Raw genomic sequence first — 16,868 nt, forward strand, 5'->3', positions numbered from 1 at the left:
TCCAAAACTGAAATTTAAGGAGTCACGTGGTCTTTAAGAACATCTACTGGGAAAAATCTTGTGCCTAAGGTATTAATGGGACAAGGTGTTTGCTTTCTGATTGTACTTTCCCTTCACTGTATGTTACTAATTGTTTTAAAAAGTAAAATAATATTTCTAAAACTTTTTTTTTCTTTTGTCCTGCTGGTACCTGTTCCTAACATTATCTGTTACTTGTCCCCTATTTTCAAAGGAGAGGTGAATCTGTTACAAACTATCTCCTTAGCTCCTCTTGAAGTCCCTGCTGCTTTTGCCATTACTTTGGTTTCAATTCTTGTCATCTCAAGTATTGTTCTGCTTTCCAGACATAGATGCTTCCACTCTTACACAGTTTCTTTTCCTCTTTTTGTACCGCCAGGAATCCACTTTCTTCTGGTGTTTCTACCATACATTTTTTTTATTACTTTATTTTGAGGAACAGCAGCTAGGAAGCCAACATTAGCCTTCTCACTCAAAGGTTTTTTAGGGCAAGCCTGATGTGCTGGGTAACACAACACATTCTCCATTGCTGTTTCCCTGTCATTCCTTCTGTTTCACTTCAGAGCAACTTACTCAGAAAGTCAGAAATACTTCTGACCTGAAGAGGGGACTTGGTCAGTTAATGCATCACCATTGGTGCAGGGCACAACTTTCTGTCACTGTCTTCAGCTCTCTGCACAGTGTGGCATTGACCAGGATGTCTGGAGCCTCTGTGGAGGGAGAATAGATCTCAGCTCCATCTTTCTGTGATTAGGTCTTCTCTTTCTGAAATGAGAAAATGAAAGTGATTAGTCTTTTAGCCTTTTGAAGTCATACCTCCACGGTCCTCATCTTGATGAACAAGAGTACAGGGTAATTCTTTGTCTCACCGATTTCTGCCTGGCATGGAGGCCTGCAGTTGGCCACAAGTCACACTGACAGCAGTGGTAGCTCTGATTTTCAGAGTTCGTCACAAAGTCCCTTGATCATGACACTGACCTCTGAGGATTGCCTCACTGCCAGTGTGACTAGGATAGACCTCTGACAGATGCCAAGAGACACCTTAGGCTGAAACATAATGCACAACTTCAGACACACAGTACGTTGCTCTAGCAACCATTGAGGAACCTGTTTGTCTCTCTAGCCTGTTCAGAAATTCATTTGTGCCAGTGCTGTGAGCCTGCAAGGTCACTGTCTCAAGGGCTCATTGCAGTACATATAAGCTATGGGATTTCCAGACTAGCTAGCAGTTCAAGGGAAAAAAGAAAATAAAAAGCAATCAAAAGGTCTTACTTTGCACCTGTTATACTAAAGTATTTGTGCCATAACTCTATTGAAATTACATAAGTAAAAATCTTTTTAAAAGTTTTGTTTTGTTTTTTAATGACAGAAATTTCAGGGTGGAATATTGTCTTTCTGATATGAAATGATTTCTATGGAACAAACTACTACTAGGTTTATGAAAAGAATACAACTTCCTATCGAATGCAGGAGAAATGTTTTTCTTTTTTTTTAATACTTCCTTAAATGCCAGGCTAGTGCTAGTTAAGCTAGCACAGCTTATGTAGACATATGTAGAGACTCTAATGTCAGTGTGCCTGTTGCCATTTTATTTACACAGTGCTTTTTGAAGCATTGCATTGCAGTGCATTCACGCTTTATTCTGTTTCTGAAACCTTTCATGTTTCTGCCATCTTCCATGTGCATTCCATGTGCAGTTATATGCAGTGTACTCTGGGCACCTCTTTTTCTTCAAGCTTAGTGTTTCATATTTTTTCTGAGCTGATTTTCTGTTTTATAGTTTGACGTTTTGCAGGCATAGGGAATAAGATTTGGAAAAAAAAAAAAAAAAAAAAAAAAAAAAAAACACCTTAGTATCTTGCTTTCCATTTCATATGGTGGTACTTGTCCCGCACAGGGGAAATTTGTGGGAGAGCCTCAGGAGAGAGCTACTTCATTTTTAAAAAGGACTAGAAGACTTTGATCCTCCTGATTTTCAGTTTGTTTGGGCTACAACACCTGTTCTACTGAATTTCCCCTTGAAATCTGTGGTCGGGCTGTATTGCTAGCAAGCTGTATGTTTGTAAAGCTTCCAGCACTGCAATGTTAGGATCACAGGTAGGCTCTGTGTGATAGCACATTACTATGATTGAATTAATGCAATTTGTAGGAATAAATATTTACTAGTGGTTTGTCTAACTGCAGCTGTCCCCTTGCGTGGACTTTAAGCTCAGTTAGCTTGTGCAGTCCTCACTGCCCACAGGACCACTTATACAAATAGAGCAGAGGCTCTCAGGAATTGACAGTTGTGCTATACTGCTGCTGGGCACTGTGGAGCTGCCAGCTATGAACTGGTATGGACACTGCACTAATAATTCCTCGTACTTCTTATCCAGGGATCAGCTGGCTTACCTGGAGAAACTGGGCCATCTGGAAGCCTTGGTGAAAAGGTATAAATAACATATCTAACATTCAGAAGCAAAAAATCAACTTTAAAAGCTGTTGGGGAGACAAAATATTAGTGACAGGTGTTTTGCTTGGATAAAGCTTACGTTTTGTAGTATTTCAGTATATGGGGATGCAATAAACAGAAACCCAAGAGCTTTTATTAGGGGTACTTGTCTGGTGTTCTTGATTTGAATTGGTAATGAATTTGCCAATCTACCAGCAATTTGTTGCTTACAGGTGTGATATGTCACGTTAGGACACCTTACTATCTACTGCTATTGATTCACAAAACCGTCATAAATGATGGTTGTTTTATGCAACAGTCATTGGTTAAGCATTGCTACATCATTAACAGATGAAGTAGAATGATAAATATGACAGTATGCATTAACTGAGTAAAAAATGCAACATTGTTCGTTTTCTCTACCGTATAATAACACTTGTGTATGAAAGTGAAGTTTGGCAGACGATGGGACTAGAACTGCATAAATAGCTTAAGTATATTTGACGTGCTTTTATTTAGGCGAAATATTTTAAAACTGAAAAACAGGAAACTATTACGGCACTGCATGTCAGCTTCAATTATAATAAAAGCATAATTGTTTGTCGGAATGATCCAGCACCATTTGTGTTTCTGCCCTGCAGGGCTGAATTATTTCATCCAAACTGGTGGCTGCTATTTACAGGAATCTTATTAGAAAAGTCTTAGCAATTTATTAGAATTTCTGTGAACACATAAACAGCAATTTATCAGTGGAAAGCGCTGCTTGTTAAAACTGAAATAATATTTTTTCTCATGTTGTTTTAATCATAATATTTAAGAATTCAGTATCAAAGGATGCTTTTTATTCATAACTATACTCCACTTCAACAAAGATTACCTTGGGATACTGCTGTTAGTTTAAGTAGGAGGGAGGAAAAGAGACAGTAGAAGAATAATTGATCTATCAGCAATTGGAAGCAATCTTCTTCACAATACAATAATTATTTTCATTACTGTGCTGTTTCTGTAGAACTTGTCTTCCTCTTTTCTGGATTGAATACTACAGTGTAAACATGCTGTGTGGATTTAAATGACAAATAAACTTTGAGCACATTTATTATAAAGAAATGTGTCTTCAAAGTATGTAACAAAATATTGTATTATCTCTATGTCATGTGTACTGTTCACGATAGATGTGCAATCTGTGCAATTAAGATTATCTACAGCCAAGCTGATGGTTGGGCTGGATGTTATAAGAATAAAAGTTGGGAAAGTATGTAGGACAAGAATGAGATCTTCTCTATGCTGCACATTCCTATTGCTTCTGCAGCTGGTGCAGGGCTGCCTTCCTTTTAGATCTGTTCTTTTCCCAAAACATGCTGAAGAAATGAGGGAGAGAGGAAAAAAATTGTTTACTGAGGTGAGGATTATAGATTAAAAACATAACCATAAATGTGGTGCATGGAACAGAGAGATCTGCTAGTAGCAGTTAGCAGTTCAGAAAAACTGGTGAAGTACAAAATCTCTTCTGTAGACTTCTAAGAAAAGGAAAGACCCTAAACCAGAGGTGTTATGCACACCTCTTTTAGCAGTAAATCCCTTATAAATTGTGAATGACACCTCTAATAAAAGTCTTCTTGCATCACTGTTGTATAGTTAGAGCGGGTCTAGGAATAGTAGAGAAGGAATGCTTCAGGGAAAGAACCCTCACTTTTATTTTCTTCTTAATTTTTCATTAAAGGGAGAGAGAGGCAGTCAAGGACCAGTAGGTCCTCCTGGAGAGAAAGGTGTGATGGTAAGTTGTAAGTAAGGTCGAATCCATATTTCTGTTAATTACAACGGCACTTTCCCTTCCAAAACAGTAATGAATTGTAAGCCTTCTGACTGTGCAAACTTTATGGAAAATAGTAGTATTTATAATAAGGTGTTCCTAGGAAGCTTCATTAGCAACATTTTGACTGCTGTTGAGCTGATGTTGCAAACTGATCTTGTGAATGAAGCAGCAAAATAACAGAAGTTTTATCAAAATGCTCTCAGGAGACTTGCATAAAAAAATAAAACACACTGAATTGAAAGAAGAGAGAAATAAAGGAAGGGAAGTAGATCAAACGATTTGTTGTGTATGCTGTTGTAACCAAGTTGTACTACTAGTCAGACTGGTAACCAGTGTGAGCTCTTCAATCTACTGCACAGCAGTTGCTGGCAGCCCCTGGGTTCGCCCTAGTGGGAAGACTGGTTTCCTGACAGCAGTGCTTGTTCTAAGTCAAGATGCAACAATGAATGCATCAGTTGGCATTTTATTAATTTACCTCCAATTTTTCAAGCAACTGACTGGATTTATTATAGTTCTTCTAATAACAATTTTGATGAAATTGTCTTTTTTCTATACTTACTTCAATTCTAGGGTTACCTAGGACCTCCAGGAGGCCCTGGGCCAGTGGGGCCAGAAGGTTTACCTGTAGGTATAAAATAGTGCTTTGATTTGACATAAAATATACCATTTTTTAAATTGCCTTTTTGCTCTGCTGGAGTTACGAATGTTTTCTAGCTGGTACTGGAGTCTGTAAAACTGTTATGAAAATTTGTCCAGTCAGACGCGGTGTTCACTTGCTCTGTATCAGGATAATCCATGAATTAAGAGTATCCTTTGAGGAATTTTTGAACATTGGACAGAATTAATGTAACCCAACAGATCACGCTTTCTTATTCGGAATAAGAATACTTAAATACTGCTATTCAGATTTTACTAAATAAATCATACTAACACAATTAATTTACTTTAAATTATGATGGAAATTACTAATTTGTTTTGGTTGCACTGGTTGTTACTCACTGTGTATGAATCTTATAATTTTTATAAATCTATGTGTCAAAGACAATAATTAGTTTATTTGACACATAGGGACCTTCTGGGACAAGGGGACCACCAGGGCCACAGGGGCCTAAGGGCAGAAGGGTAAGTAATTCTGCTTTTTCATGGTACTTAGAGCAGGGTGTTGCCCAATATAAATTTGATGTGGAACCCACGTACAGTTGCTTCCTCTGAATTCTGGATTCCAGCTATTTGCAGTGAAATCAAGCAGAAGATAATTGTATTTCTATCCAGGAAAAAGTAGGAATCTTCTTTTCCCCTTGCATTTCAGTTAAATGAGGATTTGCTTTTGATTTCAGTTGAGAGCAGGACCAGAGCAAATGTAACCATTAGCCTTATCTTCTATAGACAAATATGAAAGTGTTACATTCATGACCACTATTGATCTGTTTGGGTGTTTTAGGAACAGTTTTCTTCATCAACACATCGTTTATGTTTTTGAACATAAAATAAAAATACCCAATGGCTCAGTGAGGAAATAGCAAAGTCAGAAGAGAATGTATTAGCGTGGTAATCTTACCTGCACAAAAAGAAAATTAAGTTCAGATAATTAGCATGTGAACATGTGAGATGTAGGGAGCAAGTGTCATACTAGTCAATGCCTAGAAAAAAAATGAGTTAATTGAGGCCAGTTTTTCAGAATGCAGATGTATTTGTTTATGCAAGATATCTGACAAAATTCAAAGAGAAACCTTAATGAGCTGCAGAGGCTGAGAACCCACCCTGCCTTTCAGAAACATGGAGCCTGATGAATTATCAGAAGTTATCTTAGCAGCAGAGTCCAACCCCAGACATTGGCTTCTGGAAAAGTAGCTTCTGAAGCGGTCAGAAGGTGTTTCTACAAATAGGCTTGATACAGGGAGGCCCTAGGGTCTCCCAGGAACCTGTGTTGGTAGCCTTCTGACAGGAGTGAGGTTCTCTGTTTTAGCTTAGATGAGAAATAAGACAAATATCCCATTTACTTCACAGACAGATTTGAAAATCTGTATCAAAATAGAAATGCAAGGCAATTGCGAGACTGAAAATAAGCAGAAGTTTGGCACCACTTTCAGTGGTCTGATTCAGTGAACCAGATGAGTGCACTTACCTCTCTATGATTTCAGTGGAAGCATGACTCAAAGTGAAATGCATCCTGAAGTGTTTTGCTGAATTATTACTTGCAAGCCGGCGGCATGCAGAAGAGTTGTATTATGCAAACCCAGTTTTGACTGTACGAAGCTGATGTTTGAGAATTCTTTGGGCCACATGTCTACTGGAATTTGCTCAACTGGTCACCTATGGGATACAGTGAGTTCAAAGGCCAGCTAAAAAGTAATCAGTCTCTGAAAGTGGGACTAAACTTCTTTCAGGTAGAATGTTTTAATTCCAGTGGACACAGCATTCTCTTTGGAACTTCCCTTCTGACCCTTCCCTCTTGATAGTCCATCTGCCAGCATCACCAGTGCTGGGACTGGGACCAAGAAGCTGCTTGAATGTGAGTGCTCCAGGCTCTCCTCCTTCCTGGCAGCAGATTTAATTTAGATTCTGTTTTGAAGGTAGGAGGTATTTTATTTAAGGAATGTCACATCTTCTGCCAACTGAGACAAGATTTTTTGAGGGTGTCTCTTAATGATTTTGGCAGCACACCATTGAGTACATTGCTTATAATTAAAGATCACTCAAAATAAATCCCAAACATCCCAAGTTCTGTGGAAGTCATGGTACAGAGTTGTGGTTTGTGTCTTTGCCTACATCCAACGTGACTAGGAATGCTTCATGGAAAAGTGTCTTGGAGCAGACCCAAATCTTTATGCTCTGTGAACAAACTCCCAGTGAAGCTGTTGAGAATACTTTCTACTCTCAAAATCAAAATATCAAACCCAGCACACATAAGGAAAATATTTGGAGGCCCCTGAAATCTGGGGTTTGTCATCACTGGATTCAGAATGACAAGTATAAGAACCCAAAGCTCTGTGTGGCAGAACTTGGAAAAATTCATACCGTGGTCACATACAGAAGTTAAATAGAAGCATATGGAAAATTCCTTTTATTGTATACTGAAACAAGAAATTGTCCCATCTTCACAGCTGGAATCTGCAGAAACCCTTGGGAGCACTGACCTCTACTTCTGCACTGTCACAGAGTGGAATTCCTTCATCCCATAAATTATGGATCTTTCAGCAACCGGTTCACATCCGAAGTTTCCCAGCAGAATACTTTTGGCTGAGAGCATCCAGCTGCTCAGTCTCCAACACACTGGGGAATTCTGGCCAGCTGAAGGAAGGCTGTCTGGCAGCCTGTGGAGCACACTGGGGGTTTGGGGGAGATATGCCACTAAGCACAGAGCTTTCTCTGTTGGGTCCTTTTGTGACTCACTTTTCTTTTTCTTATATACTATTTGATCTTTTGAAAGTACAGAAGGAGAACGCCATTTGGTAGATACTTTATTGTCAGAATTGGTACTCTGGAGAATGGAAATAGCTGTGTCAAGGAGAAGGAATCTCTTTCATGGCCAAGAGGAAAAGTAGTCTTGAAGGACATACTGGTAACAATATTGTGGCAGTGGCTCTATGGCTGCCAAGTTTTTAGTTCTTGTGTGTTAATGTATGGAGAAGAAAACTAGAATGTCAGAGACTGATATTGCTTTTTGTGTGTACCATAATCTCCATTGAACTCAACTGTTACCTTTAATTTGAGAGAAAGTTTTCCTGTATCATAAAATTGACTTCATGAACAAGACCAAAGTAAAGTTTTTAACACCTTCTAAGATTCTGAGCAGCTAGTATTCTTCAGGCAAATGCTTACTATTTTAAAGCTTAAAAGCAGTTATTTTTATGCTCTTATTTTCCTGGAATTCTTATTGAGAGATGTATCTGATGGCGTACTTAGCATACATAGTGTTATTTTCACTCTTATATCTAGGAGACAGAATGAGGAAAATAAAAAGAATTGATTGGTTCCTCTTTCCTTCTTAGATGAACTTCTTCTTGCTTCGTTTATTATCTTTAAGTTTTCAATGCAGTATATTTCATTTTAATAAGAAAACTGGACCCATGCCAAAGAAAAAAGTAGCAGCAATTATTTGGCAGACTTACTCCTCAGCTTAGCTGCAACCCAAATTAAATAGCAGCAAGCATATTATATGTATCTCTCATTCTGTACAAGTTACAGTAGGAAAAGATACAGATCCAACTGATCTGTGCCAATAATGCATAGCTGTATACTACTCATAGGAATGTTATGGTGTGTTTTTGATAGAACATTCAATTGTCTTTCCCTTGGATTCCTACACTCTGCTCTGCGACTGGCTAAAGGCAGGCAAAATCCGGAGCCAAAAGCTGGACATTGTGTTGGTTTCTGTTAACTTATTTTCAATTCAAAGTTATTTAGTGAAAGGTTAGTGTTTTGAATGATAGGCCTTTTCACTTGATTGTTAGTGATTATTAGTGATCATTCTTCCTAGTGAATGGGCTGTCAATGTAGCAGTATCTGTGTGACTAGCAGGAAGATTTTGGTGTACTATGCACAAAGTACAAACTGACAATCCTATCATTTTCCTTACAGGCCAATCTCCCAAACTGTGGGTTATGAACCCCCAGTGTGATTAAAAGGAAGTCACAAGTGTTTAAAACAATTGATCTGTTAATATTATTAATGATAAAAGATAAAACCTAGAATGAAAATTCTTTATTACTCAGAAGCGTACAGTTAAAATGTCCATTTTTCTCCTTGAGTTTCTCTTTCTTTAAAAGCAACGTGGAGAATGCAGAAAAGCAAATAACAGATCATGTACTTAAGAAGCCTGGGAAAGAATAAAACTTCTTCGCAATTTCTCTACTTAGTATTCTGAATCTTCCCTTCAGTATGTTGCTCAGGATATTAATTTGCTCTTCTTTGAGCTTCTATCTCCCTGTGCCCTCCATTTTTTGATCCACCCTCACTTCATCTCAACATTTCCAACCTTCCCTCCCCCTTCCATGGAGAATTTTCACCCAACATCAATATCAAATCACAGGACTCTAAACCTGCTTAGTCCTCCTTAAGTTTTCATCACAACCCATTTTGTGTACATTTTAGTCATCTATTATACAAAAAGTGCAGAGCAGTAGCCTGACATTAGTTTGATCAAGATGTTCAGCTTTCTTTTAGATTATGCTATACAGTAATTCAATAGTTACACAGTTACATAATCTAAGCTTTAGGTGCAGTTCTGTTTTTCTCATCAAGGTCTCCATCACCCTTGAAGGCACTGTTAGTCTTTTGATTCTGATCTGTGTGTGCTGAAGTCACCAGGATTTCCACAGACATCAGCTGTCTTTGGATTGGGACTGCACTCAGCAAGAGCCTTACAGAGACCAGGAGTGTTGTGTTTTGTGGCTTCTGTTTTTTTCCCCTCTGGCTTCAAAAAATGTCTGTAAATACTCAGTCAGTAATTGACCAAAGCAAGAAAGGGGGCCAGGAAAGCAGAGAGGCTGCCTCACAAAAGCTGGTTCCAAGCCTATTGAGGTATCAGAAGGATTCTAACAACTCCCATCCTGTTTCCTTTCCTTGCCCTATGGCTCCTGTGCACTGCTCATGCTGGCCAGAAGCAGCAGTGCTGAAAAGCTGATGGATAAGCTTCTCGTGGGATAGTTTGGCTTGGCCGGAGGATGTAGTTATGTATCAGCCCACAGGAAAGGACTTTTCCTGAGACATTTCCATTTCAAGAGCAAAGCCTAACAGAACCTGAATGCATGTTGTTTCCGAGGTACCCATCAGCTTCTGGTTTTACTGTAGCTCCAGAGAACAGTGGGTGGCTGCTCATCTGTTCTGACAGGGGCTTTGATGTGCATCAATATAGCCAAGCTAACAGACAGGATTTTGTTATCTTTTGTCTCAAAAAGCTCAGTAGGGGCAGAGATATCACAAATTTATTTTTTTTTTAGAAGGAAGTGAATAAAATCAGATACGCTTCCAACAAAGCCTTTTTGCATCCCTACTTTATTGCTTATTAAAACACTTTGTAATCAGATGTGATTGAATACCCTGCACTAAAAACCGTGACCCAACAACGAAGATTCTCTGTAACTCAGAAATGCGCTCTGAAAATGCACATCATTTTCATTGAGGTAATGCCTTAGCAATATACATATTCTCTCTACTCAATAGCAGCACAGCACAGCCAGGATGCCAGCAGAAAAGCTGTCATCTCATCCTCCCATTACATATTGTTGTAAACAACCCAGCTCTGTTATTTTCATCTAGCTCTTGCTTTAAAGCAGTTGCTGGTTTTAGATTGTATTTAACTAGTTTTAATTTCGTTTCTGTATCCAAACAGTGTTTAGAATTATGGAAATACCCTCCAATGTCAGGATGAATAAACAGGTTTTTTTCCACTTTGCTCATTACCTATTTTAAGGATTTTTTTGTATGTTTGTTTACTTGTATTGGATTAAGATTGCTAGTCTTAAATAATGGTGTCTGACCATTTTGGCAATAAATATTTACTATGTTGGAATAGCGTAGCAAGCGTAACAAAATAGGCTATCGTTGTTCATGTGTTGGTTGTAAACTGTCAGTTTAAAGTAGATAATTTAGTTTGATAATACAGCAGTTCACGATGCAAGGTAATAAATTGGTTTCGATCTTGCCTCGGGCTGGTTTATTAATGGAAGAAAGTTATCTGCCTGTTTTAAAGTCTTTCAAGCAAGCAGGATTTTTTGTGTGTACAATTGAAGTCCAAAAGCAAGTGCCTTATATAACCAGTAGTCATCTAGGTACTTCTAAATATGCCTTGCACGCATGCCAAGTGGATGAAAAAGAGCAGAAAATATCTGACTGCAAACCTGATCCAGTGAAGCCCTTAGGCATCCTGTTTATATAGTTCACAGAATCACAGAATCACAGAATTGTAGGGGTTGGAAGGGACCTCCAGAGATCATCGAGTCCAACCCCGTTATAAGCATACATCTTTATTCTAAAATTTACATTACGACAAACCAGAAACTTTTATTTTATTCTTTGAAGCTTCATTTTATACTTAACATGAAGGAAAATAGCTTTTCATCCTGTGAATTTTCAGTGTTACAGTCAACAAAATAGATTTCCATCTTCTAGAGCATGTGTTGTGTATATTGATACAAAATAATGCACAATTAATGTTCCTAATCACTTGTTCAATATTCAGGGGCCTAGAGGTGTAGATGGTCCTCTTGGAGAGCCGGGTACACAAGGTATTAAGGTGAGTGCTTCCATTGCTCAGCATAGTACAAAATGTGGATAGACTGTGATAGGCAATACACCATGCCATCCCTAGAAAGTCAACATCCTGGAAGCTTTTTCATTTAGTCCAGGAGGAGACTTGCAAATTTCTGCTTTCTCCAGGTACTCCTTAACTGTAGTAGAAGCCCATCTAAGCCTAAATCTGCAATTTCTGCACTTAACCAGCATTTGAATATATATTGCCTGTATGCAGATTATGTAGCAAATGCCAATAGAACTCATGTGTTGTTATTTATCAGGGAGAAAAAGGAGATCCAGGAAAGAAAGGCACTCCTGGGCTCATTGTAAGTATTGGAGCCAGTCTTTGTATTAAGCCTTAATGTATTTACTACCAGTTTCTGACCTGTTCTTCAAAATGATCAGAGGGCAACCTCTTTAAAAATCTCTCTTTGACCAGGGTAAAGCTGGAAATCCAGGTCAAAGAGGAGATCAAGGGGCACGTGTGAGTATTAAATACTCCAGTACTACTTCCAAAACACAAAATATCATCGTTTATATATATCATCCTTTTTTATTATTTTACAGCAGCTAACTAACTAACAGAAAACTAACATAGGAGTTTGCATTTTTTTGTACAGAGAATCAAAGGCGGAAGTGAGAGTAAGTGTGAACATGGCAGTTGCTACCAGACCAGTGCTTTCACAGATGGTGGTGCACAGAGTATAGAATGATTGCAAAGTGCAGCAGAGCAACAGCAGCTGTATGTAGCGTGGAGGGGATAGAGGGTGCTTTGCAAGTGATTTTATTGTAGTTTTAAGGGAAGAAGTCACTGCAACATAGAAAATTACTTGACAGATTTTAAACTAGATGGGTACTATCAATGTTGAGATAAACGTAGAAAAATATATAATAAATACACCACTTGTATAGGAGAAAATTCCTCATCTAGAGCTTTTTTTCAATGGATATCTAAGATAGGTTGTGGTTGGACTTGATAGTCTTTGAGGTCTTTTCCAACCTGCACGATTCTATGATTCTATTTTCTGTCTTCTACAAATAAGGTTATCAATGAATCAAAATGGTAGGGGATATTCAAGAAGGCAGGAAGCCAAAAAACAGAAGCAAAGCACTAATGGTTGTGATTCTGGGCTGAAGCTAAGACTCACAATGCTGTTTGCCACTGCACTTTTTTTGCCTCTTCTGGTCGGATTTGTAAGCCTGTTGCCTCTCAGCTTTGACAGTGGGTTTTCCTTCTCTCTTCCTTCACTGAGATTTGTGTGTATACAGAATGAGGAATGGAGTAAAATCTCACTGGGTTGAAATGATGGGAATTAGTACATTTGCTGCAAAGTAAAAGATAGTGCACTAGTACTCCTACAGATGAAGTTTCTAGAAGGGAATATGATAAATGCTGTGAGCCAGGTTAAACAGAAATGAAGTTGGGGTGTGAACCTTAGTGGTAATCTCAAATACCATTTGTAGGATAGGACACTCATACGGTTGTGGGTAGGCTGTTTGCACACACCAGCACCACCTGAGGCAAAGGGGAGCAATGCAGGTCTGGTAATGGTGGGTCAGTCAAGGCTCATCCCTATGTAAAAGAAATAGTGGAGGGGTTTGTTTGAGACTTCCTTACCTGCCAAAAGTGCTAGTGATGTGGTGATGCATATCATTCAGAAAATGAGGCTTCTGAAGTATTTCAAGCAAGTAATTGAGTGAGCAGAAATGAGAGAGGGAAGTGGTTTTGCATAGAATGTAAAACAGCCTGCTTCCAATTGATTTTTTTATTTTCCTTCATTTTATTTTAATCTTTGAGGGTTTGCCTGGGCCTCCTGGAACCACAGGAGACAGAGGACCAATGGGAGAGACAGTAAGTTGATTCTTATGCCTGCCTAAAATTTTTTCCACGTACTGTACTGAATTCCCTAGCAACTCAAACTCTGTTTTACCAAGATTTGGGGTAAGTGGAAATGAACATTCTCAGAGTTCAGACTGGATAGATCTAGGTGGTTGATTTGTCATGACATATATTCATAGTGGCTATGGAATCAGCTGTAAGCTCTTACAGGCAAGCTCTGCTCCCCAAGCACACAGATCCCATTCAGTGAGCAGCTATAAACAATCTTAGGTGCATAGAGATTGAGAATGTTGCCTTAGGAAGCAATCCGTAGGTGTGTAATTGCAATCAATTTGTTAATTATAAGCATGCCTTGTAAGAAAGTGCTTATAGCATAGTTACTGATGTTATCAAAAAAGGCCCCAGCATTTACTCCGTTACACCTCAGTGACTGTTCTGTCTAAACTTTGCTAAATCCACAGTAGTTGCTTCCAGTTAATTCTGTACCAGACTGTAGGCTTTTCCACATACCAAACCAGACAGTCTAACAATCCTTAATTAAACAAAGTCTCAGTTAATCAAGAGAAGAGCTTAGTTCAGATAATGGTTTACTTTTAGTCTATAAGAAGAGACATCTGTGTTATTCTAGGAAATCTGTTATTCTAGCATGTCAAGACTGGCAATAAGGGCTTCGGTACTGTGTGCAATCATGGTACTTACATACTCTGAGGATTCAAGAGGAAACAGTGAAATACATTTCTTTACACCAGTTGATAGTTTTGAAGGGTCAAAGTCAAGGCTCTAAAATATAATTTAATGTTAATTGAATAATGCATCCAACGTTCTATTTAACGCCAGGGTCCAAGAGGACAACCAGGAGATGCAGGTGCAATTGGAGATATGGGTTTTGAGGTGAGTTTTTAATTATTTGTATTCTAACTAGAAACACTCAAGCAACAGAATATGCCTGGACAATGTGTTCACAAATTATTTTATTGCCTGTAGTTGATTTAAATACCATGAGCTGTTGAGAGCCTCTCTTATTGATAGGCTTTCCAAAATAAGTACCTCTTTCTGTTGTGAAGTGTTGTCAGGCATGTGGTCATGACATCTATAGCAATCAGCATTCAAGAGAAACGAGAAACATCCTCCTTGCAGTTAGACAGCTTATCCAAGAGTGGGAGTTTGCAACTGGAACGATATTAATCATAAGTTTTTGCAAATAGTAGATGAAGAAAAGCAGCTGCAGCCAGTCTTCTTGCTAATTTTTGCTTCTATTTTTTACTTTGTTTTTAATAACTCTTTGAAAGAAATATGACAGAATGCATTAGCTATATTTGCCATAAAGTAGCTGAAGGGTGAGGTCACTTGAGACTTGAAGGATTTGGCTTATTCAGAGAAGTGCGCTTTCCCAATCACCCAGAACCCAGTCTTCTGACTGCCTGTTGAAAATATTTTTTTTTAAAAGGTTTAAATATAAATTCTAGAAGAAGTAATCTGAAAACCTCTGTATTTGTTTTCCAAAGACTGTATCTACTTGGATCCAGGCCAAAACAGTGACAGAGTTGTCAGTAAGATTTGCAAAAGGTAGATTACTCAGCTTGCTGGTAATTTATGGTGAAAGTTGCAAGCTTATTGGTGCTGCTGTGTCTTCACAATCTATTTGTCTATGGTACAGTTCTAAAATCCACAGTACTTTCCTTCTGTCGGTCTCCAGGAAGACCAAACAACTGTGTTTTCTTATTTAAATTTTTCAGACATGCAGTTTTCCATGTGTCTCATTTCATATTTATGCTTGTATTTTGGCTGTATTATTTGGTAGTTGCAAAATTACTAATGACCATGTGTAATAGTAGCTCCTGTACCATGCAGGGACCTCCTGGCCCTGAAGGAGAACCTGGACTGCAGGGAGAACCAGGCACGAAGGTAAATGCTGAAAATATCCTGTTGGACTATTTAAATTTTTCAGTTTCCACATAAGCAAATCAGAGCAATTTGACTCATTAGCCAAGCAGAGAGTGATACAGGATGTGAGCCATTAAGAAGTATTGTCATAATGACTGCATTGTCTTCATGTAAACTTCATCACTGTTAGAAATGTTGTCCCTTGCCATCCATTGACTTAATTCTCTTGTGACATTTCAGGGAGACACTGGGCCTGCTGGGAAGGCTGGAGAAGCTGGTGACCAAGGCTTAAGGGTGAGCTAACGACATGAATGTTCCTCCAAAAAGGAAAATACATTACAAACATGTCTGAAAATTTTCATTTATGAAAATAATTTAATAAGTACTTTAATATATCATTTAAGAGAACATTTGCAATGCTGTGGCAAGTTAAAAAGAGCATGGATTATAATGCTGAAATATTTCTAGGTGCCACTGAGATGTGACAGGTTTCAGCAGGAAGCTAAATCCAAAGATGTCCATCCCAGATGTTAAGATGACATAATTCTCTGTAGCAGTTAGGCAAAATAATGGAACTTTGTTGCCGAAACAGAGAAGGGTACTTCTGTGTATCACCATCTCATGCAGGTGATTTGCTTCTGGTACTGTGAGTTCAATCAGCACTTGATTTCAGCAAACACTTGTATACCTTCTTATTCCTTCCGTATGTCTTTCTTGCCTTTTTCATGTGACCCAAATAGTTGCCTACCTTTGAAGGATGAAAAAGTCTTTTCAAGTGCTACAGACAGATTTTTATCCAGGTCACTTGTAAAAGAATGTAAATTGTATCCTTTTAAGCTTAAGCCTTCCCACTGAGCTGCTCTAATGTCCCATTAGCTCCTTGCTGTCATCTATTCCTCCTGGCCAAAATCTCCAGCATGTTGCATTCTACAATTACTTCTGTTGCTGTTGAAGAGTAATTTCTTATACTAGACCACATGGAAGTTCCATACCTTACCATACTTCTGTGACTGAAATACCATGTTATTAGTAGAGGGCAGGTCACATTTGCTTTTCTACTATCGGCATCAAAAGTTGTAAGGTGCCGCTGTCTTTCAAGATCAGGCCCCAAGAAAGGCAAACATTCTAAAATGTCATGGTGTGGTAACTGATGGTAAATGAGGTTTTCCACGGTCCTACACTGAATCACTGAACATACCAACACAGTAGTTATCCACAGAAGCATAGAAATCTAGGACAGGATAGGTGTATTTTTGAAGTTACTGTAATTACCTGTTCTGTACTCCAAAACTGAGCAATCTCAGTGCCAGTGGCCAAATGTTCATTGTTATATCAGCCTTGTCTTGTTTTTCTATTGCTGATTGTTTTTTCTGGTTATTGGTGCTCCGGGTTCACAAGGCTGTAACTGTCACAGTAAATAACTGAAAAATGAAGGCAAAATAAACTGTCACAGCGCCATAAAAGTTGTCCATCACCCAGAAAGTCCAAAATGATAATAAATGTTTGTAAAACCAAGGCAGAAAGAAGTGTGGAAAAGTTCAGTCAGTGGCAATAAGTTTCTTTTTAACTGTTCCTTTTTGTAAGGGTGAACCAGGACCTCCAGGAGAAGATGGTGTACAGGGAAGAGATGGCCCAAAGGTAGGCTC

At 38.5% G+C, this 16,868-nt stretch overlaps 1 protein-coding gene across 3 annotated transcripts in view; it reads left to right on the plus strand.

Moving 5' to 3' along the window:
* COL24A1 (collagen type XXIV alpha 1 chain) overlaps window positions 1-16,868 on the plus strand; it is a 116,592-nt gene that overhangs the window by 66,604 nt on the left and 33,120 nt on the right. For 2 of the 3 annotated variants that reach the window (XM_042819281.1, XM_042819282.1), the window contains 12 exons: window positions 2,394-2,447; window positions 4,170-4,223; window positions 4,833-4,886; window positions 5,331-5,384; window positions 11,446-11,499; window positions 11,780-11,824; window positions 11,938-11,982; window positions 13,297-13,350; window positions 14,176-14,229; window positions 15,190-15,243; window positions 15,463-15,516; window positions 16,807-16,860. In XM_042819281.1, coding sequence (XP_042675215.1) covers window positions 2,394-2,447; window positions 4,170-4,223; window positions 4,833-4,886; window positions 5,331-5,384; window positions 11,446-11,499; window positions 11,780-11,824; window positions 11,938-11,982; window positions 13,297-13,350; window positions 14,176-14,229; window positions 15,190-15,243; window positions 15,463-15,516; window positions 16,807-16,860 — 630 coding nt within the window. The remainder of the gene's footprint in view (window positions 1-2,393; window positions 2,448-4,169; window positions 4,224-4,832; window positions 4,887-5,330; window positions 5,385-11,445; window positions 11,500-11,779; window positions 11,825-11,937; window positions 11,983-13,296; window positions 13,351-14,175; window positions 14,230-15,189; window positions 15,244-15,462; window positions 15,517-16,806; window positions 16,861-16,868) is intronic. The other variant, XM_042819283.1, reaches the window with a different exon arrangement.

Source organism: Centrocercus urophasianus, unplaced genomic scaffold, assembly GCF_019232065.1.
Source record: "Centrocercus urophasianus isolate 14NV4802_14NV808 unplaced genomic scaffold, USGS_Curo_1.0 seq_18, whole genome shotgun sequence".
NCBI lineage: Eukaryota > Metazoa > Chordata > Aves > Galliformes > Phasianidae > Centrocercus > Centrocercus urophasianus.